This window comes from Pempheris klunzingeri, chromosome 15 (genome assembly GCF_042242105.1).
Source record: "Pempheris klunzingeri isolate RE-2024b chromosome 15, fPemKlu1.hap1, whole genome shotgun sequence".
Taxonomy (NCBI): Eukaryota; Metazoa; Chordata; class Actinopteri; order Acropomatiformes; family Pempheridae; genus Pempheris; species Pempheris klunzingeri.
The window spans coordinates 385,788-408,314 of NC_092026.1; the positions used below are offsets into that span (position 1 = coordinate 385,788).

The 22,527-nt window shown below is 49.7% G+C and overlaps 2 protein-coding genes across 2 annotated transcripts; one reads left to right on the plus strand and one right to left on the minus strand.

Moving 5' to 3' along the window:
• The first annotated feature begins 303 nt into the window (after nucleotides 1-303).
• On the plus strand, nucleotides 304-20,145 carry wdr33 (WD repeat domain 33). Its single transcript, XM_070844597.1, has 21 exons — nucleotides 304-476; nucleotides 2,768-2,986; nucleotides 3,358-3,426; nucleotides 3,762-3,866; nucleotides 4,047-4,142; nucleotides 6,137-6,288; nucleotides 11,007-11,104; nucleotides 11,460-11,586; nucleotides 12,982-13,136; nucleotides 13,655-13,733; nucleotides 13,876-13,986; nucleotides 14,118-14,212; nucleotides 14,300-14,386; nucleotides 15,250-15,389; nucleotides 15,530-15,685; nucleotides 16,511-17,320; nucleotides 17,440-17,497; nucleotides 18,253-18,574; nucleotides 18,651-18,829; nucleotides 18,918-19,097; nucleotides 19,847-20,145. Exons 2-21 carry the CDS (start codon nucleotides 2,783-2,785, stop codon nucleotides 19,996-19,998), a joined length of 3,375 nt encoding a protein of 1,124 aa, XP_070700698.1. The 5' UTR covers nucleotides 304-476; nucleotides 2,768-2,782; the 3' UTR covers nucleotides 19,999-20,145.
• On the minus strand, nucleotides 20,141-22,501 carry sft2d3 (SFT2 domain containing 3). The gene is made up of 2 exons (XM_070844598.1): nucleotides 22,448-22,501; nucleotides 20,141-21,911 (listed from the first exon to the last, which is right to left on the minus strand). The coding sequence occupies exon 2, from the start codon at nucleotides 21,769-21,771 to the stop codon at nucleotides 21,088-21,090; it is 684 nt and encodes a 227-aa protein (XP_070700699.1). The 5' UTR covers nucleotides 21,772-21,911; nucleotides 22,448-22,501; the 3' UTR covers nucleotides 20,141-21,087.
• Nucleotides 22,502-22,527: the final 26 nt, after the last annotated feature.

Sequence of the window (22,527 nt, forward strand, 5' to 3'; positions counted from 1 at the left end):
TGAAGTCATTTAAAGCTGTGCATAGATAGATAGATAGATAGAACACTACAGAAAATAAAACTAGAAAGAGGAGAACATGCAGGCTGAGGTAAAGGTATAATAATATATAGTAATAATATATGATCAATATAGTTTATATAATAAAGGACACATATCACAGATGATACCACTCAAACAGCATGACAATCATCAAACACAACAGTGAGAAACTCAAACTCAATCTCCCAGAATCCTTTGCGCGACGACGGCGCGCTCTCCCGCCCATTGTGAAAATATCCCGGCATGCTTTTCAGCAGGGCCGAGAAGAAGAGGCGTCATGATGGATTCTGCTGGTGGCTAACGTGACAAACCTCCTTAATCTCAGTTGAATAAAGTTTGAGTCGTTCATGTTTCTCCAGAGAAAAGCTTGACGGAAGAATCTAGGCCGTTAATGACATCCAGATAGCTAACAGCTAACTCTGCAGCGGAGATCGTCGGTGAGTGATTTAGCTGCAGCGCGTCGTTGTTGTAACGACTACCAGCTCCGTGCCGCCATTTAACTCCGGCTAGCAAATACACCGAAACTCCCCTGAAAACAGCACATATACACACACTAACAACGGCCTCAGGCGCTCTACTGTGACTAAAATACCACATTTAACTCCGCTCGTAGACAGAATGTATGTGTGAGGACCAGCACTGTGTTTACTAGCTCAGCTACATGCTAACGGTTAGCTGTTAGCATAGGTAGCCTCACACGCTAACATCGTTAGCAGCAGCAGCAGCAGCATCTCAGTGTGAAACAGGTGGAGGTTTAATATCTGCTCTGTTTTGGAAGCAGTCAAACACTCTTAACCCTAATCATGAGCGCACTTTACTTGTTTTTTTAGCTTGAACTCTTGTGATTAACATCGAAACGCCGCTTTATACCCTGTCTTCTGTTTTAAACGACTTTTACATTCATGGTGTCAGTGACCAATCCGTGGTTTAAAGCAGCGTTTCAACGTTAATCACGTTCAGCAGTTGATTTTCTGACTTTCTATGTTTTATGAAGCACTGTTTGACATTACACTCTCTAGTAAAACGGCGTCCCAACAGCTGAACGGTGCTTTTACAGTATTTTTCTCAATACAGTATGAAAAGTGATAGTATTTGGTGCTTTTTGTTAGCCACGTATTGCAACTCATTAGGAGACAGCAGCTCCTGAGTCCTGTTCTCTAAAATCCCTGTTTTAGTGAATGTAGTCTGGTGTGTGTGCTGTTTGTGGTTAAACCAAAAGGATCTTCCAGGTCTCTCTCTGTAGGGATCCTTTCCATGATGCTGTCACACACTCAGTACCAATGAGAATACTGAGTGTGGCAGCAGGGTTGAGTCATTTCTATTGTCTTGTGCTGGTTGGATGATGACATTAGTGATTGGTTGGTTTCAGCATGTGTGTTATCAATACTTAAGCAGTGGATCAGTTGGGTCTAGTTATACTGTTATAGTCCTGTGGGAGCTTCACTGTCATTAAGTAACAGGGTGCTGGAAGTCCTTGAAAATGTTTGATTTTTATGTGTTTTGAAGGTTTGTAAAGTGACTAATTGATTAATATTCTAATTAATATAATAAACTTTTATCTGATTGAATAATTCACATAGTGGATCAATAAATTGGACAGATCCTTATCGATTTCAGTCTGTGATGTATCTCAGCTTGAAAGTGTTTGATTTGAGTTTGGAAAAGGTGCAGGAAGCCTGAATGTTCCTGTGAGGTTTCTGTTGGAGGTGTGTGTGTTACCTTTTTATTGATCGGATCACTTCCTGTTTGGATTATTTTGAGGGCACGCGTGTAGATCACAGGTTTCATCACCTCGCGCCATCAGACAGGTTCTTTGGACAGTGATACGATGTTTGCTGACATCACAAAGTCACACGATATGGCCATTTAACAGCCACCCACAGTTCTATCAACTCACAGGAAGCTAACGGTGTTTCCCACCAGCATGATGTCACTAGTTCTTTGTAACGTACACATGTTGGGGAATAAAGTTGACATTTCAGGGTGAAATAATGTCGGTCTGACGGCTGATGATCATGGGCGTTGTCTCCTGGAGGTGAAGGTGGTGTGGATGGAGGGAAGCAGACGGGGCTGTGGGAGCATCAATAATATATCAATAATCTATGTATGTGATCACCAGCTGACTCCGACCCGTTCAGTGTCTACCATCAGTCAGACTGGAGCTCAGTGCAGGTTGTAGTCAGCTGTTGTTCAGGCTACAAACAGCTGTTAGCCTGTTAGCTTCCATGCTAACTAGCTCAGGTGCAGCAGGTGCAGAGTGACAGCTTTCTATCAGAAGCAGCTTCAGAGTCTCTGAGGACGTCACTTTGTCTCCGGCTGCTCTTCAGACACTCAAAGCTTCTGTTTATCGTCGGTGGCTGTTGCTGCACTTCAGCAGCCTCCCGCCGGAGACGCTCCACAGACCAGGCGAGTGTCCAGTGTCCACCTGACACAGGTACAGGAAGTGAGTGTGAAGTAGAGCGTTCCTGCTCTAAAGTGTCTGTGGGGAGACCAACTGTATTATTTTGGTTCACAGTATCAGCTCGATGGGTTATTTGGTAACGCTCTGTTGTCATTCACGCCGTGCGTAGAGCACCAGGTGTTGGCGCTCTGTCGCGCACTCACATGAATGTGATCACGAGAAATTTTAAGTTCCACATTCTGGAGAACTGGTGTCAGTCTGGAGCCCTGGTGGTCATTACTCGGGTCTCTGAAACACTCTGACCACCTGCTGTCGTCTGTCCTGCAGGTACAGCAAGTCACCATGGCGACGGACATCGGCTCGCCGCAGCGGTTCTTCCACATGCCGCGTTTCCAGCACCAGGCGCCGCGGCAGGTGTTCTATAAGAGGCCGGACTTCGCCCAGCAGCAGGCCATGCAGCAGCTCACCTTCGACGGGAAACGCATGAGGAAGGCCGTGAACCGCAAGACCATCGACTACAACCCATCTGTCATCAGATACCTGGAGGTAAACTCACCTGGCCACTGGCTCAGCTTTCAGTACTCCCACACTGCAGAGACGTTTTCTCTCAAACAGCCTCCAGGTTGTGGTTTCCCTGACAGCAGCTCCACGGTCTGTGTGCTGTTATCATGAAGAGTTCAGCGTGGTCTTCCTCACAGGAGAATCCACCAGGACGTCCCCTAACTAACCAAACACCAACAAGATTCAAGAAAACTTTTTGTCCCCAGGGGGCAATTTAAGGCACGTGAGCAGCAAAGAGGCGTGTTAAAACATGCTCAGAGGTCGTCTGTGGCGGCCATCTTTGGCTCAGAGAGCGATATAATGGCTGTTTGTGGTTAAACCAAAAGACTCAGGGTTTTTGTGTTTTGTGTCTGCAGAACCGTCTGTGGCAGCGAGACCATCGAGACTTCAGAGCTGTGCAGCCTGACGCCGGATGTTATAATGACGTGAGTCCAGAGATTATTAGATCTACCACAGAGCTTTAAATACCTGCAGAAAGAGCCCCCCGTTCAATGACAGTTTGTTACCGGGTGACAGTGAACGCCTCGTCACCCAAACCCTCCTATCAGAGGAACTGATATGCTGCTGGTTATTTAACAGTTTTTATGTTGTGCTTTTATTTGGTCTCGTGAAAATAAACTGAACGTTTTGGTTTTGGATTGAAAAATATGTTACCAAAACATGTTTGAGTTGTGTGAAATGATTTATCACTTCCCTACCAGACTCCATTTAAAAAAAAAAAAAAAAAAAAAAAATTAAAAAAATCATGTTTTTGCTTCAGCTGGTTCCTCCTGTGGGCATGTTGAACAACCCGATGAACGCCGTCACCACAAAGTTTGTCCGAACCTCCACCAACAAAGTCAAGTGTCCTGTGTTCGTGATCAGGGTAAGCTTCCTCCGCCGCTTCCTCCGCCGCCCCCTCACTCTTTGAATCACGAAGTTTGCTGTGTTTATTGTACTGCCTGCTTGATTCTTCGTGCTTTTATTGTGAAGACTGTGGATCTTGTGTTTTGAAAGGTGCCTCAGAAATAAAAGGCACTCCTCTGTGCTTACTGTTTTTCTCCAGTGGACTCCTGAAGGCCGACGTCTGGTCACCGGAGCCTCCAGTGGAGAGTTCACTCTGTGGAACGGGCTCACCTTCAACTTTGAGACCATCCTCCAGGTAAATGTCCATCCAACTGTTTGTCCACCGAAAACACTTTAAGGATGTTGTTATTGCAGTAGTAGTACTTCAGCACAGAGCTGCAGTAAATGTATCTGACAGATGTTCGGTCACGTACAAAAACGAGGCTAACAGTATGTTTTACTGTACATTTCCTGTAAACTTGTGCTGTCTGTTAGCCCCGTTAGCTGTGTCAGGTCTGTTAGCCCCGTTAGCTGTGTCAGGTCTGTTAGCCCCGTTAGCTGTGTCAGGTCTGTTAGCTGTGTCAGGTCTGTTAGCTGTGTCAGGTCTGTTAGCTGTGCCAGGTCTGTTAGCCCCGTTAGCTGTGTCAGGTCTGTTAGCCCCGTTAGCTGTGTCAGATCTGTTAGCGGCGTCAGGTCTGTTAGCCCCGTTAGCTGTGTCAGGTCTGTTAGCCCCGTTAGCTGTGTCAGGTCTGTTAGCCCCGTTAGCTGTGTCAGGTCTGTTAGCCCCGTTAGCTGTGTCAAGTCTGTTAGCCCCGTTAGCTGTGTCAAGTCTGTTAGCCTCGTTAGCTGTGTCAGGTCTGTTAGCCCCATTAGCTGTGTCAGGTCTATTAGCTGTGTCAGGTCTGTTAGCCTCGTTAGCTGTGTCAGGTCTGTTAGCTGTGTCAGGTCTGTTAGCCCCGTTAGCTGTGTCAGGTCTGTTAGCCCCGTTAGCTGTGTCAGGTCTGTTAGCCCCGTTAGCTGTGTCAGGTCTGTTAGCCCCGTTAGCTGTGTCAGGTCTGTTAGCCCCGTTAGCTGTGTCAAGTCTGTTAGCCTCGTTAGCTGTGTCAGGTCTGTTAGCCCCATTAGCTGTGTCAGGTCTATTAGCTGTGTCAGGTCTGTTAGCCTCGTTAGCTGTGTCAGGTCTGTTAGCTGTGTCAGGTCTGTTAGCCTCGTTAGCTGTGTCAGGTCTGTTAGCTGTGTCAGGTCTGTTAGCCTCGTTAGCTGTGTCAGGTCTGTTAGCTGTGTCAGGTCTGTTAGCCTCGTTAGCTGTGTCAGGTCTGTTAGCCCCGTTAGCTGTGTCAGGTCTATTAGCGGTGTCTGGTCTGTTATCCTCGTTAGCGGTGTCAGGTCTATTAGCGGTGTCTGGTCTGTTATCCTCGTTAGCGGTGTCAGGTCTGTTAGCGGTGTCTGGTCTGTTATCCTCGTTAGCGGTGTCAGGTCTATTAGCGGTGTCTGGTCTGTTATCCTCGTTAGCGGTGTCAGGTCTATTAGCGGTGTCTGGTCTGTTATCCTCGTTAGCGGTGTCAGGTCTATTAGCGGTGTCTGGTCTGTTATCCTCGTTAGCGGTGTCAGGTCTATTAGCGGTGTCTGGTCTGTTATCCTCGTTAGCGGTGTCAGGTCTATTAGCGGTGTCTGGTCTGTTATCCTCGTTAGCGGTGTCAGGTCTATTAGCGGTGTCTGGTCTGTTATCCTCGTTAGCGGTGTCAGGTCTGTTAGCTGTGTCAGGTCTGTTAGCCCCGTTAGCTGTGTCAGGTCTGTTAGCCCCGTTAGCTGTGTCAGGTCTATTAGCGGTGTCTGGTCTGTTATCCTCGTTAGCGGTGTCTGGTCTGTCATCCTCGTTAGCGGTGTCAGGTCTGTTAGCTGTGTCAGGTCTGTTAGCCCCGTTAGCTGTGTCAGGTCTGTTAGCCCCGTTAGCTGTGTCAGGTCTATTAGCGGTGTCTGGTCTGTTATCCTCGTTAGCGGTGTCAGGTCTGTTAGCGGTGTCTGGTCTGTTATCCTCGTTAGCGGTGTCAGGTCTGTTAGCGGTGTCTGGTCTGTTATCCTCGTTAGCGGTGTCAGGTCTGTTAGCGGTGTCTGGTCTGTTATCCTCGTTAGCGGTGTCAGGTCTGTTAGCGGTGTCTGGTCTGTCAGGTCTGTTAGCAGAAATGACCTGACCAGTGACCTGGTGGTGGGGGTGTCTATACACATACGGTACTTTGACTGTCACATCACACGTGTGTCAGTTTCCACATACCTGACCTCCTCCCTCCTGGTCTTCTCTGTCACCTTCAGGCCCATGACAGTCCAGTGCGGGCCATGACCTGGTCTCATAACGACATGTGGATGCTTACGGCGGACCATGGCGGCTACGTGAAGTACTGGCAGTCCAACATGAACAACGTCAAGATGTTCCAGGCTCACAAGGAGGCCATTAGAGAAGCCAGGTTTATACCCAATCTACCATTTTCTGTAGTTCACCTCAGTCTGTGCTGCGTGCTGTCAGCGCTGCACCACCATGCTGCAGCCATGCTGGGGCGCCGTCGTGGCCTCTCCTTGTTGTTGTGGTTGATTCATGACAGATGTAAGTGTGTGCTGTTGCAACACTGCAGTGATCTGTTGTTGATGTTCTTCCTGATGTGGCTGATGAGCTGTTTATCTCTGTGTACAGAAACGGTTGATTTTGTTGAATAAAGTCATCAATCATTTATTTTTAATGGTCTGGGTAGACCCAGTGGTGTGGATGGAGATCAGAATAAATCAATAAAGGCCAGAGGGTGGGGGGATTGACTCTGACCAATAAAGTTTTAGCAGGGATCAATAAAGTTTATTAAAATAAAGTGAATAAAGAGAAGCTCCTGCACACAGTCACACTGCTGGTCTGAACCTCATCCAACAGGCAGCTGTAGGTGTTTTAAATAAAGGTTTGAATTCAGCATCTGCAGCGTTAAAGAGCGTCTCTGGCCCCCCCCCCCCCACCGTTAACGGGGGACTCGCACAACGCTTCTAGGCCCAAAAACACTATCCTACATTTCCCATAATGCACCTGGTTAGTGTCCTCCGTTACAGAGCCCCTCTGCCTGGTAACGTCTTCAGAGCGTGCTGTGTGATGTCATCTGTAGCCTGATGATGTCACACAGCAGGCTGTGTTTGTGAACTGACCTTTAATGTGTGATATCAGCAGAAGGACCCTTTACCTGAACAGTGTGATATCATCGAGGAGGGCACACCTGCGTCCTGGAGTTTGTAGGCGACTTTGTGTTTCTGGCACAGACACGTTCACCTGCCAACCTGCTTTTGGTGCCCTAAGTTACCAGCAAAGCACTACGTTACCCATGAGCCTCGGCGTGGTCTCTTCCATAGGCTCCATGCTTGCCTGGTGTGCTGCTGCTAGCTTATTTTCTAGCTATGTTTTATATACTGACGTGAGGTCATGGCGGTCGGTCTGTTGTCTCTGTAGGTCGTCCACGTCTCGGTGTCAGTTACCAACGCAGCATCTCCTGCTGTCTTCACATTAAAAGCTCTCCACTGGTGAACAGACGGCAGGCTTTTATTGTGATGTCATTGGAGGTGAAAGGTGGTAATCGCAGCGTTACCGTAGCTTCGTTAGCTGCGGCGTTCTTCAATTTAAGAATGGATGTAAATAGCTCCAGGTGACTAGACACCTGCCAGCTGACTCCATCAGACGTTAGCGTTTGATTGGATGATTTCAGGATGTTTCTCGTCACAGATTGAATAAAATGGCCATTGAAACCACTTTCATTTAATGTGAGCGTGTTGTCCAGGAGCCAGTGGCTGTCTGATGGTTTCACTGAGCCTGATGTCCACCTCAGCTCTCGGGTTACTGTAGGTCGGGGTTTCCTTTGTGTCATAGCAACAGCAGAGATGCAGACAGGAAGTGGAGGGAAGGAAAGAGGAAGTGTGACAGGAGTCCAGCAGGTGACGTGCTAACCAGCAGGTCACCTGACGTTCACATTTTGGTCCATTGAGATGGAAAGGTGTTTGTCAGACGTGTACTAACAGGCAGTTCCTCCTAAATTACTGATCAGACTCTGAGATTTGGACCTGTGGGCCTCTGTAGCTCCTGTCTGATGTGTCATGGGGTTGTGAGCGCCCCCCTCTGAAAGCTCCGAGCTCTCGAGTTGTGACGTGTTCAGAAAGTTAATTATTCAGTAGATGTGGCTTTAATAAGTTGTCATTTTAGTAGTTTTATGTCTGAGGTAAACGTTGATATCCCAGTGACCTCACATTCCTGCATTAATGTTAGCTAGCTAGCATAAGTAGCTAGCTGGCTAAATTGTTTGACTTGGTGGCTTCTAGATGCCAACAAACAGTTTTGGAGTCTCTTGGCATTGGTGTTGCCTAGGTGACGGTGTTCTCACAGCGTAACCACCTTAACGCCGAGCATGTTGTGTTTACGACCTCCAGTCTATGAGCTCACAGGGTCCACTGTTAGCCTAGCTTAGCACAAAGACTGGCAGGGGGGCAAAACTGGTCGCGCAGCTCCATCGAGGAGAAAAACTCTACGTTCCAACAGTGCCGGTGAGGGGGCACAGATGTCTATAGGCCCCTTGGGGTCAGTGCGGGGGGAGTTTGGGCACCTGGGGGGTTGGTGGGCCTGTTTAGGATCCTCTGCCTTACCGCTGCAAACAGGGCCGATCACCTGACCTAACTGGAGATGAGTTTAATCACACTGACAGATGCATTGTTCCACCCCCCCTTAAAATGAAGAAGGACTTGCCCCCCCCCCCATGAAGCTATGGTGACCCACAGTGGGACCCCCTGGTCCAGTGTGATGTGTCCAGACATCCTGTTGTGTCCGACCAACCCGGTCCTGAGTCCTGAGGTAGAGGCAGCAGAGGACCCGGTGGATCCAGGACCAGGTCTCCCACACTGAGTGCCGACCTGCTCCAGCTCTCCGTGGTCTCTGACGTGAAGTTAATGGAGGACCGTCAGTGATGGAGGGGCCTGGGGGGCGCCACCACAGACAAAACAATATGGAGGTGTTTGCTCACCTACATTAAAATAGCTGAATAAAAAAGGCCAAATTAATTAAATGTTTGCTGTCAGGACAAAAGAGGAAGGAAATAGTTTTAACTTTCAGCTGCTCTGTTTCAACATACAAACTCTGAAAGTCCTGACGTGAATCTTCTTGTTCAGTCTTCTAAAAGACTCGGCAGCATCAGAGAACTCGGCTGGTCGAGTCCTTAAACGTCCTCAGAGTAAACATGCGGCCATTTTAAAAGTGAAAGCAGTTTAGAGTTTTGGTGCAACGGAATTAAAAACTAAACTGATGTTTCAAGAAGTTTAAATTAAATCCTAGTTATAAATCTGGTTCAGCGTCATGTAAAGTTAACGTGAATCCCTCATTGGTGCGACCCTGCCTGACCTCTGCAATGGTAGTCTTCATCAGAGCCCCATCAGTCCGTAGTCTTCATCAGAGCCCCATCAGTCCGTAGTCTTCATCAGAGCCCCATCAGTCCGTAGTCTTCATCAGGGCCCCATCAGTCCGTAGTCTTCATCAGGGCCCCATCAGTCCGTAGTCTTCATCAGGGCCCCATCAGTCCGTAGTCTTCATCAGGGCCCCATCAGTCCGTAGTCTTCATCAGGGCCCCATCAGTCCGTAGTCTTCATCAGGGCCCCAATCAGTCCGTAGTCTTCATCAGGGCCCCATCAGTCCGTAGTCTTCATCAGGGCCCCATCAGTCCGTAGTCTTCATCAGGGCCCCATCAGTCCGTAGTCTTCATCAGGGCCCCATCAGTCCGTAGTCTTCATCAGGGCCCCATCAGTCCGTAGTCTTCATCAGGGCCCCATCAGTCCGTAGTCTTCATCAGGGCCCCATCAGTCCGTAGTCTTCATCAGGGCCCCATCAGTCCGTAGTCTTCATCAGAGCCCCATCAGTCCGTAGTCTTCATCAGAGCCCCATCAGTCCGTAGTCTTCATCAGGGCCCCATCAGTCCGTAGTCTTCATCAGGGCCCCATCAGTCCGTAGTCTTCATCAGGGCCCCATCAGTCCGTAGTCTTCATCAGAGCCCCATCAGTCCGTAGTCTTCATCAGGGCCCCATCAGTCCGTAGTCTTCATCAGAGCCCCATCAGTCCGTAGTCTTCATCAGAATAAAGGCCTTTACTCACCACACAGGTTTAATCAGTTCATTTGGACGTCAGTGGTAGTTTTCATGTTACCCTGCGACTAACGTTCCTTCCACATTCACCTTCTGCGAATATTTGAGTTCATATTAAAAAAAGCGTATTTAATCAGGTGATCTCATTGAGGGGCAGGTCAGCAGCCCTGTAAACACATAGTAAGGCAGCAGCTAATGTGCTTTAGGAGGAAAAATTACTGTTTCAGTCAATGAAGTCGATATAAATGATTACTAAGACATGCAAGTACCTTTTTTTTATTTCTTGTGCAAAGTAAAATGACTGATCTTGTAAATGGAGTCTGGTAGAGCTCAGACAGACTGAGGCTCCAAGTATTTCTATTGCTAGTAGTTAGCTATAGCAGTAAAAGTTAATCTGAGTTTCAAGGCGTGATGTAGTTGAATATGTCCCTGAGGGGCCCTCCAGTGGTCTTTAATGTGACTTATTGAGCGCTACATAAGTTCCTCGTGGTGCTTAACAATCAGCTGGTGGTTTTAACAGCTCTGAGGTGTCAGTGACAGCATCATGTCTGTCAGATGGGGTCAGATCAGCTCTTTAACCTGAACAGGCAGCTGTGTTCGATGACTGGGGGCCACAGAGGTTAAAGGACACTCAGTGTTTAGTCTAAAGGCAGCATTAAGGTGGAGCAGGACGACGACTGGGGCGTACGTGATGTCGTCTGGAGGATTAAAAGTCCACCCTCAGTCCCCGGGAACCACGAACTAGTTCAGTGAAACCTAACAGAGTATTTTAACAGAATTAAAGAATCAACAGTAAAATGTTGGTGAAACAAAATAGAGCAAAGAATTGAACCCTGTTTGTTTGATTCACCTCTGAGTGAGGGGGACACGTGATTAAGCTAACGACTAATCTCACCTTAATAATCAATAATCAGTAACACAGGTCTGTGGTGACTATCGTGGATGTTGTGGAGCTTTTGATCAGATCACATGGTCTTCCTCGCCTGTCATAGTGGTGCTGTGGATGTTCTCGTTTCTCTCTGACTCCTCTCGTCTCCTCCAGTTTCTCTCCGACAGATAACAAGTTCGCCACCTGCTCAGACGACGGGACGGTCCGGATCTGGGACTTCCTGCGCTGCCACGAGGAGCGGATCCTCCGAGGTACCGAACCGTCGGCATGACGCTCAACTGACATAAATCATGACAGAGATATTTAATGAGCCGTGGTCGTCACTGTTTAACAGGGCGGCCACAGGTCTGCAGATGTCTTCAATTCACTCACTGTAAGACAGCTGTGATGATCAATACCATTAATCTCCTGTCTGTGTGTGTCTGTCTGTCTGTGTGTCTGTCTGTCTGTCTGTCTGTCTGTGTGTCTGTGTGTCTGTCTGTCTGTGTGTCTGTGTGTCTGTGTGTCTGTCTGTCTGTCTGTGTGTCTGTCTGTCTGTGTGTCTGTGTGTGTGTCTGTCTGTCTGTGTGTGTCTGTCTGTCTGTCTGTCTGTCTGTGTGTGTGTAGGTCACGGTGCTGATGTGAAGTGTGTCGACTGGCATCCCACTAAAGGTCTGGTGGTGTCCGGCAGTAAAGACAGCCAGCAGCCAATCAAATTCTGGGACCCAAAGACGGGACAGAGTCTGGCCACACTGTGAGTCCACCAGGACGTTTAGACCGGGGGGGGGGGGGACAGACAACACAAACAGCAACCAACGTACTAGCAGTGACTATAGCACTAACAATAGGAGTGTGACTAAAAGATTAGCAGGATGATATTATTGAAAAACATGACGAGTGGACGACGATCAGCAGCAGTGATTCATGAAGCAGAGAACCATATCAGCAGGACCAGGACCAGGATCCACAGGAACCAGAGAGATGAGAGAAGCACAGAAAGGCTCCGGGGTAGATACCAAGTTAGTAACAGACATTAAAGAGACATGAAGCATCAGGATGGAGAGGAAGAGGAGGAGAGAGGAGCCCAGTGCATCATGGGAGTCCCCCGACAGTCTGAGCCTATAGCAGCATAACTAGGGACTGGTCCAAGACCTGATCCAGCCCTGAACTATAGGCTTCATCACTAAGGAAGGTTTTTAGTCCACTCTTAAATGTAGAGAGGGTGTCTGCCCCCCTGAACCCAGACTGGAAGGAGGTTCCACAGGAGAGGAGCCTGATAGCTGAAAGCTCTGGCTCCATCACTACTTTAGAGGACTTTAGGAACCACCAGTAGGCCTGCAGTCTGGGAGCACAGTGCTCTAGTGGGGTAGTACGGTACTATGAGCTCTTTAAGAGATGATGGAGCCTGAACATTAAGAGCTTTGGAGGTGAGGAGAAGGATTTTAAACTCTATTCTAGATTTGACTGGAAGCCAGTGAAGAGAAGCCAGTACAGGAGAAAGATGGTCTCTTCTCTTAGTTCTGGTCAGAACAGGAGCAGCAGCGTTCTGGACCAGCTGGAGAGTCTTTAAGGACTTATTGGGGCAGCCTGATAATAAGGAACAGAAATAATCCAACCTGGAAGTGACTAATGTGTGGACTAGTGTTTCTGCATCATCTACAGACAGGATGGACCTGGTTTTAACAACATTAGTAGATGGAAAAAGGCAGTTCTAGTAATCTGTTTAATGTGGAGTTAAAGGACAAAACCTGATCAAATAAGACTCCCAGATTCCTCCCAGTGGAGCTGGAGGCCAGAGTGATGCTGTCCAGAGTATATATGTTGTAGAAAAGGTGTCTCTGAGGTGTTTAGAGCAGAATAACTTCAGTTTAGTCTGAGTTTAGCAGCTCATCCAGGACTTTATGTCCTTAAGGCAGATTTGAAATTTACTCAACTGATTGGGTTCATCAGGCTTTATTGATAAATATAATTGGGTATCATCTGCATAACAGTGGAAATGAATGGAGTGCTTCCTGATAATATTACCCAGAGGAAGCATGTATAATTTGAAATCATTGTTTGTTGTCATGCGGACGGAGAGATATTGTAAAGCGTTGGTGTGAAGGGGACGGTCCTGCTGTCATGTGACTCAGCGTCTGTGTCTCCTCAGTCACGCCCACAAGAACACAGTGATGGAGGTGAAGTGGAACCTGAACGGTAATTGGCTGCTGACGGCATCACGCGACCATCTGTGCAAACTGTTTGACATCAGGAACCTGAAGGAGGAGCTGCAGGTGTTCAGAGGACACAAGAAGGAGGCGACAGGTGAGTGGGACCAGGTGGACGAGGTCAGGGCCCGCATGGGGTCACTCACAGAGGGTGTACTGGCCCGGAAAGTTTGGACATTTTTTATCATTAAACACACGTGTGTCCAACACAAAGACCTCATTCAGCAGGTAGTCGTCTTAAAACATCACATTTACTGATAAAAGGCCTTCAGGTCCCTTACACTCTTTCATGTCATTAAGGACAAATAGATTTTTTCACATTAACAATTTGCGGCAAGTGTTCTTTAACTGATGACTGTTACTGTCATTTTGACGTCCTTCTACCTTTGAACTTTTCGTATTTGATTTGTACTTTTCTCACAAAATTGGCCGTAAATTTAATGAACAGTGAATTTAAGTCTTAAATTCAATCTGTGGACACACGTAGACACTGGGGGGGTGAATCCAGACCCACTGAGAGATCTCAGCACATGGATGGTTAAAGTGAGCGTCCATGTTGATCTTCTCTGTGTGTGTCTGTGTGTGTGTCCGTGTGTGTGTGTCCGTCCTCTCCAGCGGTGGCCTGGCATCCCGTCCATGAGGGTCTGTTTGCCAGCGGAGGCTCTGATGGTTCGCTGCTCTTCTGGCACACTGGGTAACGGCAAGACACCTGAACACACTCTGACACACACCTTCACTGATACCTGGGCCAGCCTGCTTCTGTTAATGTGCACACCCCCCAGGTGGTTATTGGTCTGACCGGCTCAGGTGTTTACTGTTGCTGTTGTTGGCGTCAGGGTGGAGAAGGAGGTTGGAGGGATGGAGATGGCTCATGAGGGGATGATCTGGAGTCTGGCCTGGCACCCGCTGGGTCACATCCTCTGCTCGGGCTCCAACGACCACACCAGGTACGACACACACAGCATTTATACAGAAACAAACACTTTAGTCTCTGAATGGGGTCGGGGTAACCATGACGACCTGGGACAGGGTCGGACCACATCTGTTTCTCTCTTAACTTTTTCTGTTTCATTTTCAGTAAATTCTGGACGAGGAATCGACCAGGGGATAAGATGAGAGACCGTTACAACCTGAACCTGCTGCCGGGGATGTCGGAGGATGGGATGGAGTACGGTGAGCTGCAGGAGGACAAAATACCCGGCAGATGTTTTTTTTTTATCTGATCACAGCTGTTGATCGTCCTGTGTTTACGTGTTTCAGATGACGTGGACCTGAACAACGTGGCCTCCATCCCTGGAATGGGCATCCCGGAGCAGCTGAAGGCGGCCATGGAGCAGGAGCAGAGCAGTGAGTCTCATCCTGGAACATCCTGGAACTCCAGTCTGTAGTTTCCAGGCTTCAAGGAAAAAAAGTCCCAGTTTTTCACCCCAATTCGAAATCAAAAACTCCATGAACAGAAAGATGGTGAATGCAGAGTCATGGATAGTTCTTCAGTCTCATTTGACCCATTTTAGAAACTCTGCAGTTAAAAAAGTACACAAGTACACTGATCCTTTAAGCCCTTCCTTCAAGGACATAAATGAACTTTATTATGTTTAATTCATATTAATTAAAAAATTTCACCTCAGTTTTTTGTTTTTAAAATAATTTGTTTTCTTTCTTCAGCTGCAAAATCTTCCGATAAAACTATAAGAATGTTTAGGTCCACATCCCCACGTCTGCTTTGTTGATAAAGGAGTCCCACAGGGATCAAGATTAGGCCCCCTGATGTTTCCCCTGTTCATTATTGACAATGATCGATCCTGATGCTGATACCTCCTTGTACGTCATCACTCATGCCTGTTGATTCAAACTGTGATGCCTAATTGATTTAAATGTATTATTTGCAGTAAGTTCTCTCACACTTTAGGTGGTAAAAAGGCTAAAAACAATCTCCTTCCTCACAAGCGTTTTAGCAGCGTTTCAGGATGAATCTCTGTCCTCACTAACACAAAGGAAGGAGGTAAACGTGGCTCCACCGTACAAACAGATTAAAACGAGTTCAGGAGTGCCACCAGATTTCTCTGGTTGGTGAGGCGTAAAACACTGAGGTAGTGTGGACGCTGGGCTTAAACATAGCTGAAATGATAGGTTTTGAAAGTCAAATGTAATGGTGTGAATGTGTATCAGGTGTGACTCAGGTGTGACTCAGATGTGGCTGTTGTCTCCAGGTAAAGAGGCAGCTCCAGAGGTGGAGATGTCCATTCCCGGTCTAGACTGGGGCATGGACGAGGTGATGGGTAAAGACACTAAGAAGGTCCCTCAGAAGAAGGTCCCATACGCCAAACCAATCCCAGCTCAGTTCCAACAGGTAAACACCTGCCGTCGAGCAGTGCTGAACACCTGGACGTTGTTTGGTTCAAGTGATCCAGAGGTCCTGGTTGGAGGTTTAGTGATGTCAACGCTGTATGAACCACGGTGTTGACTGTGAACTTCTTCGCCTCTCCACAGGCCTGGGCGGAGAATAAGGTACCTATGATGCCGTCAGGTGGAGATTTGTCCAAAGATCGGAAGGTGGAGCAGAAAGTGGACGCGAAGAAGAAAACGCAGGCCGAGATCGAGCAGGAGATGGCGGCTTTGCAGTACACAAACCCAATGCTGCTGGAGGTGAGAAGTGTGTGCTGATACTGCTGAGCACACAGGACAGCACTTCACCTGTTGACCGTGTTTACACCATGTTTAACACGTCCTGTTTTCATTGGAAAAACACTTCATACAGTTTCAACGCAGTTCTTCTTCTTATCATTATTATCATTTTTATTTGGAACCCATTAAAGGTAGCAGCGACTCTTCCTGGGGTCCATACACCCAAAACATGTCAAACAAACCATGGAACGTGTTTCAGAGGATTTATCCTGGTTCTACTGGGGCTCATTGTGTTTTTAAGACTATCACACTAAAATCTTCAAAAATACAAGAACACCGTAGTCTGACAATTAACGGATGTTTTAATTATGTAAATTAGGCTTGCACATAATAAACAGATACGGCAATCCTGTCCTGCGTAGCATAGCAACAACATAGCAACCATCTAGCAATAAACCAGCTACCCCTGGACGACAGCTAGTGACCAGCTAGTAGCCCCGTAGTTACATGTCAGGATGAACTGAGAAACCCAGTCTTTGATCCAGGTAGCACCACCCTAGTAAGAGCTCCAAGCCACTAGGGATGGGCCATGGTCAGAGTTTAAAGGCAAGGTGTTTGTGGGGGGGTGACGACGACTATAGAATGGTATTGTTGCTTCAAATGCACATCCCTACAAGCAACCACCTAGCAACACGTTTGGAGCTCCAAGCATACCAACCTCTAACTGTTCCAGCAGCCCCCAGCAGCCCCCAGTCGACCCCCCAGTGAAGGAAACTGCCAGCTGATGCAGAACCTGTTGGCTTTGACACTTTGACTCGTCTCACATGTTTTTGGTTCTTGCTGCAGCAAATGAAGATGGACCGGATGAACCAGATGAACACAGACGGGAACATGGGCCCCCCGCAGGGACAGGGCCCTATGCCCGCCTTCTCCGGCCCTGGAGGCGCTGGAGGTCCTGGGGGCCCAATGCCTCCTGGCCAGCAGGGCTTCCCCCCAAACATGCCTCCTCAGCAGATGTCGAACAGCATGGGGCCTCCCATGGGCCCCGGTGGCATGCAGCCTCCGTTCATGCCCCCTGGACAGATGGGGCCACCTTCTGGACCCCAGCCTCACCAGGGGCCCCCTCAGGGCATGATGGGACCACCAGACATGCAAGGACCTCAAGGTATGCAGAGACACACCGGACCTCCCAGAAACATGGGACCCCAAGGCCCTCACAGTATGGGGCCCAGAGGGATGCAGGGGCCCCCTGGTGGAATGATGGGCCCCCCTCCTCGAGGAATGGGTCCAAGGGATCCTCAGGGGCCTCCGCCTCAGGGGGGCATGATGCCACCTCAGGGGAACATGATGGGCCCTCAGGGTCCTATGCAGGGTGGGATGATGGGGCCCCCACCCAGGACACACAGCAGCATGTCAAACAACTATGGGATGGGCAACATGCAGGGGCCACCGGGAGGGATGCATGGGCCTCCAGGAAATATGCAGGGGCCCCCAGGTAACATGCAAGGACCACATGGAAACATGCAGGGGCCCCCTGGTAACATGCAAGGACCCCATGGAAACATGCAGGGCCCCCAAGGAAACATGCAGGGGCCCCCAGGAAGCATGCAAGGACCCCATGGAAACATGCAGGGGCCCCCATACATGCAGCATCAGGTGGGTTCGTGTATGCAGAGAAAATTTAACTTGAAGTTCGTGTTGTGTCATCAGGCTGGTTCAGGACCAGTTCTAAAGGGGTGAATGAGTACCGTATAATTCTGATTTGGTCGTTCCAGGGTCAGAACTCGGGGCCCATGATGCATGGCATGGGGCAGCAGGGGCCCAACAACAAAGGTAAGACCACACAGAACATGAAACTTACAGTTTAGAAGCATTCAGTGTTATTTATGAGCAGAGGCTCAGGTGGGTGGTAAGGACGTATGTGGAGCACCGCAGGGCTCCATTTCAGGCCCATTTTTTATTTACACTGAATGTGTTTCCACTAAAACACAACATTTATGAACGCTTCCCTCAAGGTGTGTTTTCTGATTGATGGTGAGTTAATATGCTGTAATTTAGTTGTCCAGATGTTTTTTGTAATTTTACATCTGAGGAAAATGCCGATAACCGAATGGCCTCATATTTACTCCATTAATGTTGTTATCTGCTTGCCGGCTAGCTAAACTGTTAACGGTAGCTTCCAGACACCAACAGTAACAGATTCCAGTCCCCAAGCTGTAAAAGCCACATGTTACAATGATGTGTCTAAGTATTTGTCTTTGGTCATGGCGCCCACGTTGTCTAGCATATACTCATGACGTAAGCACTAGAGCGCCGAGCGTATCGTGTACATGACTTCCTGTCGAGACCACGACCTCCCATGATTCATTTGAAGGCAGCATGACACCAAACACCTGCAGAACTGGAGACGTTTACTGCTAACACGCTAATGTTAGCATGCTAACACGCAGAGTCAGAGTCTCAGAGCTGCAGCTGTGTGTTGGTTTAGTCCCTTTGGAGGACTAACGATCAATTCGGCCCGATTCGTCAGATTTGGTGCTGATATCAGAACACTTTACCACTGACCACTGTCTGCTCTTCCGTCTAAGGAGACCCTCGGGGGCTGCCGCCCAACCACCACATGGGTCCTCCTGAGCGGCAGGGGCCTGGAGGTCCCAGTGGATCCGACCAGGGCTCAGGTTCCTACTGGGGGGACAGCCAGCAGGGTCGACGTGGACCGCAGGACTTCGACGGAGGTCAGGACTTCCACAGCAGAGGAGAGGAAAGCTGGAGACAAGGACCGGGATACCAGGGAGGAGGAGGGGGAGGCCACCGGGGGGGAGGACACCGAGGGGGAGGAGGGAACGGAGGGAACTGGGGCCCCGAGGAGAGGTTCACCGTGGGAGAGTTCAGAGGACGGAGAGACGACAGGTGAGGCTCGGTCTGATCCTGAAGGTGAGGTGGATCAAACCCCCTGAGGTCTGAACTGGACTCTCCGGTGTTTCAGGTTCAGAGGAGGCGGCCCCGGCAGGCCCACGGGTCGAGGTTACCCTGAAGACTACGGGGGTCAGGAGGAAGGCTTCGATGGGTCGGAGGAGATGGGCCGAGGCTGGGACAACGGGGGCAGAGGGAGGCCCCCACGAGGAGGAGGTCCCCTCAGAGGAGGAGGCCCCCCCAGAGGAGGAGGTGAGCGGAACCAGGACTCATGAAGTAGTAACGTCATTTCTCTGCGGGCTCTTATTGTGGCGGGTGCCTCACATGTTCCTGTCTGCAGGTCACGAGGGTTATCGGGACGGTCAGCAGATGCATGATGGGTCGTCTCCAGCTGGACGCGAGCGCTCCTCCTCCCTGCAGGGGATGGACATGGCGTCCCTGCCCCCCCGGAAGCGTCCGTGGCAGGACGGGCCAGGAACCGGAGACCCCCGAGAGCGCGAGTCCCCGGGAGCCGACGGAGGTGAGGGCGGAGATCAGTTAGTTTATTTTAGGTCTCTGCTGGAGGTCTTCAGAGGACGGACCGTCCCCGCAGCGCTGCCGACAGAACAAACGGCTGCTTTTACACAAGAACCTGTTTGTCCTGGGGGGGGCGCTGTGGGGGGCTCCTGCCTGTCCAGAGACCAGAACTATGAAGAGACTGAAGGAACCTTTTTAGTGTTCTAATTAATAGAAGAAACCAGAAGCTCAGCATCTAAATCCTCCTGGAAAAGTCCTGGAAATCTGTCCATGAAAATATGGATATAAATATTGTAATAGGATCAATACATTCAGTCATATTTGTTACACAGCTTCAAACTAAAGAAATCAACAGTCCGACACAAAATACTGACTTAAAAACGAGTTTATGGAGTTCAGAGTTGTTAGCAACAGTCTTAGACATCAACAAGTAACTGACCAATCAGGATCGAGTACTGAACAAAGCTGTGTTAAAGGTTGAAACACACAGAACATTGATTCCTCAGTAAAAGCAGCATATTGTTTTTAACTCTACTGTTTGTGAAAATTATTGATAGCTTTTATTTTGGCAGAAACATAAATGTGTTAACACACTGGTCCAGCGGATGCTGTGACCGCCCTCTGTAGACTGTTGGGATTTCCACAGAATGTCCCTTTAAAGAAGTTGCACTGTAGATCATGTGACCCCTGAGTGAGACTCGGTCTGGAGGGAAAAGGTTTTGGTTTTTATGGGGACCACTTTGTCCCCCCCAGGTCGGCCCCCTCAGAGGGAGGACGGCGGCTACGGTCCGTCTGGTCGAGGAGGACGAGGAGGCTGGGGGCCCGGAGGAGGACCAGGACCGGTCCCCAGGAGAGGTGGACCGGCGTCCAGAGGACCACCGAGGGGGGGCGGCCGGGGCCGGTAGTCCTGAAGACGCAAACTCCCATGATCCTCCTCTCCTTCAGTCGTCTCCCCCCTGTTGGGCCCCCCCACGGGCCGAGACTAAGTCCAGGTCTAGAAGAACCCTCAGACACACTGGTGGTCACGTGACACAGTCAGACCTCTGCTGCCGTGACGGATGGCGGGCTGTGATTGGTCCAGACTGACACCTGAGCGGACAGGTGGACGGACGCGGCAGCCCGTCGGAGCCCCGGGTGGTTTTAATGTAAAATATTGTAGAGAAGCATCGGCGTCTTCGTCCTCATCTTCATCTGCGTGTCGTTGCTCTGTGTCCTTTTGTAAGAGATTTCTATGTTTCTGTGTTTTCACTGACGCCACCGAGGTGGACAATAAAGATTCACACTTCAACTCCACCGCCGCCGGATTCAGGGGGTAAAAATGTCAAGGGGCAGATTTTAGCCTCCTAAAATAGGGCCCACCTTAGCATCAGGCCTTCTTCGACCTGCGGCGTCCTCTGTCCACGCAGCGTCAGGTGAGCTCACGGAACAGCCGGTCTAGTTGCTGTGGCGTTGGTGTTTGGGTTAGTTTGGACCTGAACCATAAACACTGACTGATGGAGGCGGCGGCAGACCTGTGAGCTAAAATCACTGTTTTTGTGAATGGAGTCTGGTGTGTTGTGTTTATAACGGCGCCAAACAGACACCACCGCGTGTCCACCAGCCTCACTAGAAACACTGATCATCATCTAATGAGATGTAACTGAGCTCAGGGTCAGAGGTCACAGACAAGCAGGACAGCACAGGTAGGTCTAGGTTTTTATTTCCGGTATTAAAGGGCTCTCTCAAAATAAAGTTTCACAGTTTATCAGGTCAAAGCTGAAGCGTCTCTTTCAGCCGTCTTTGGTCCTGCAGGTCCGCTCTGGTCTCAGAGTCTGTTATTAGCAGCAAATAATCAATAATCAGTCAGCTCAGGAATGTACCGACAGGCCACAGCTGGTCCGGGACCCCGGAGGCCCCCGGGCCCGATAGGGACTCGGTGCTTTGAGCCTGATGGATGTGAGACCCCGTGGGGGTGTGTGAGATGATCAGTCCGGGCTCTGACACTCGGTCCCCGGTCAGATCGGCATGGTTTTCCCGGTGACGGTCCTTTTGATGGCGGACGCTGCCATCCCTCCCATGAAGCGGATCCCGGCGCTCCCCCCGGGTAGCAGCGACACCACGTAGCCGACGATGACGGTGACCTGCAGGGCGGCTCCCAGCGCGGTCAGCACGGTGCTGTGGAGGCTCAGCGCCGCGTACAGAGTCCCCCCGAGGGCGCACAGGTACACGGCCGCTCCGGGAGAGGTGGGCAGGCCGGCGGCCAGTCTGCTGGGGCCGCGCAGCACCGCCGCTGCCGCGATGGCGAACAGCGACCCGAGCGACCAGAGCACCGCGAACTTGCGGGCGTAGAGCAGCAGCAGCGGGGCGTACAGCGCCGACAGTCCGAAGCACAGCGCGGAAAACGAGCCGCACACGGCGGAGACCAGCAGCCGCTGCCGGCGGCTCATGCCCGGCAGGCAGGGGTCCGGCTCCGCCGACCACGGCCAGGAGAAGCCGTTTCCGCCGGAGCTCTGACCGGACGGACTGCCGCCACGGCTCCCGGACCACGGGCTCGACCACCGCCCGAACCAGCTCCCGGGAACCGGCTGCTGGTCGTCCACGTCCACCGTGGTACTGGAGCTGGACTGCGAGATGGTCTTCGCTCCGCTGCCTTTGGACTGGGCCAGATACTCCTGGAGCTGTCGGTTCAGTTCCGCCATGACGGGGAAGCTAACAGGCTAACTGTTAGCAGGCTGCGGGTCTTCTTCTCTGGTGTTTACTTCCGCCTCTGTACTTCCGGCTGCCCTCAACAGGACGGGAAGAACTACAGCTCCAACTTCCGGTCCTGTATGTTGTTGTTCTCCAATGTCAAAGACAAAAGAAATCATTTATTCTGTATCAGTCAGTCTGATCAGATTCATCAATCAGTCGAGCCACAGAAAACTAATCAGTGATTGATGATCCATTAATCCGTTAAACCTTTTTTCAAGCAGAAACCCCAAAATGCCCAGAATTCCCCCCCCGGGGATCAATAAAGTATTTCTATCGATCTAAAATGTGATTGTTTCGGGTTCGTGAGTGAATTAGCTGCTTTTCTGATGAGGTCACGCTGACACGTCTTTTCACAACGAACGATCAATAAGGTCGAACAAGACGAGCACACAGACAGAATCTAATCGAGGCTTTAACCAGCAGGCGCTCCCTCCGGTTTGATGAATAAATGATCTGCTCCTTCTGTTATTGATGAAGTTACTCAGTTTGGATCAGTGTTCGTGAAGCTCTGATCGATTTACAGCTGAACAAAACCTCTTCCTTTCACCTTTGTGACACTTGATAGTTACTGAGGCAGCGATCAATAAAAACAGGACTGGCTTCAGTACGTCATGTTCAGCTAACCTGATGACTTCCAGAGCAGCTTCATCACACACCTTCAGGTCCTGAGTGTTTTCTTGGTCTTATTTTGGTGGAAGTCACAT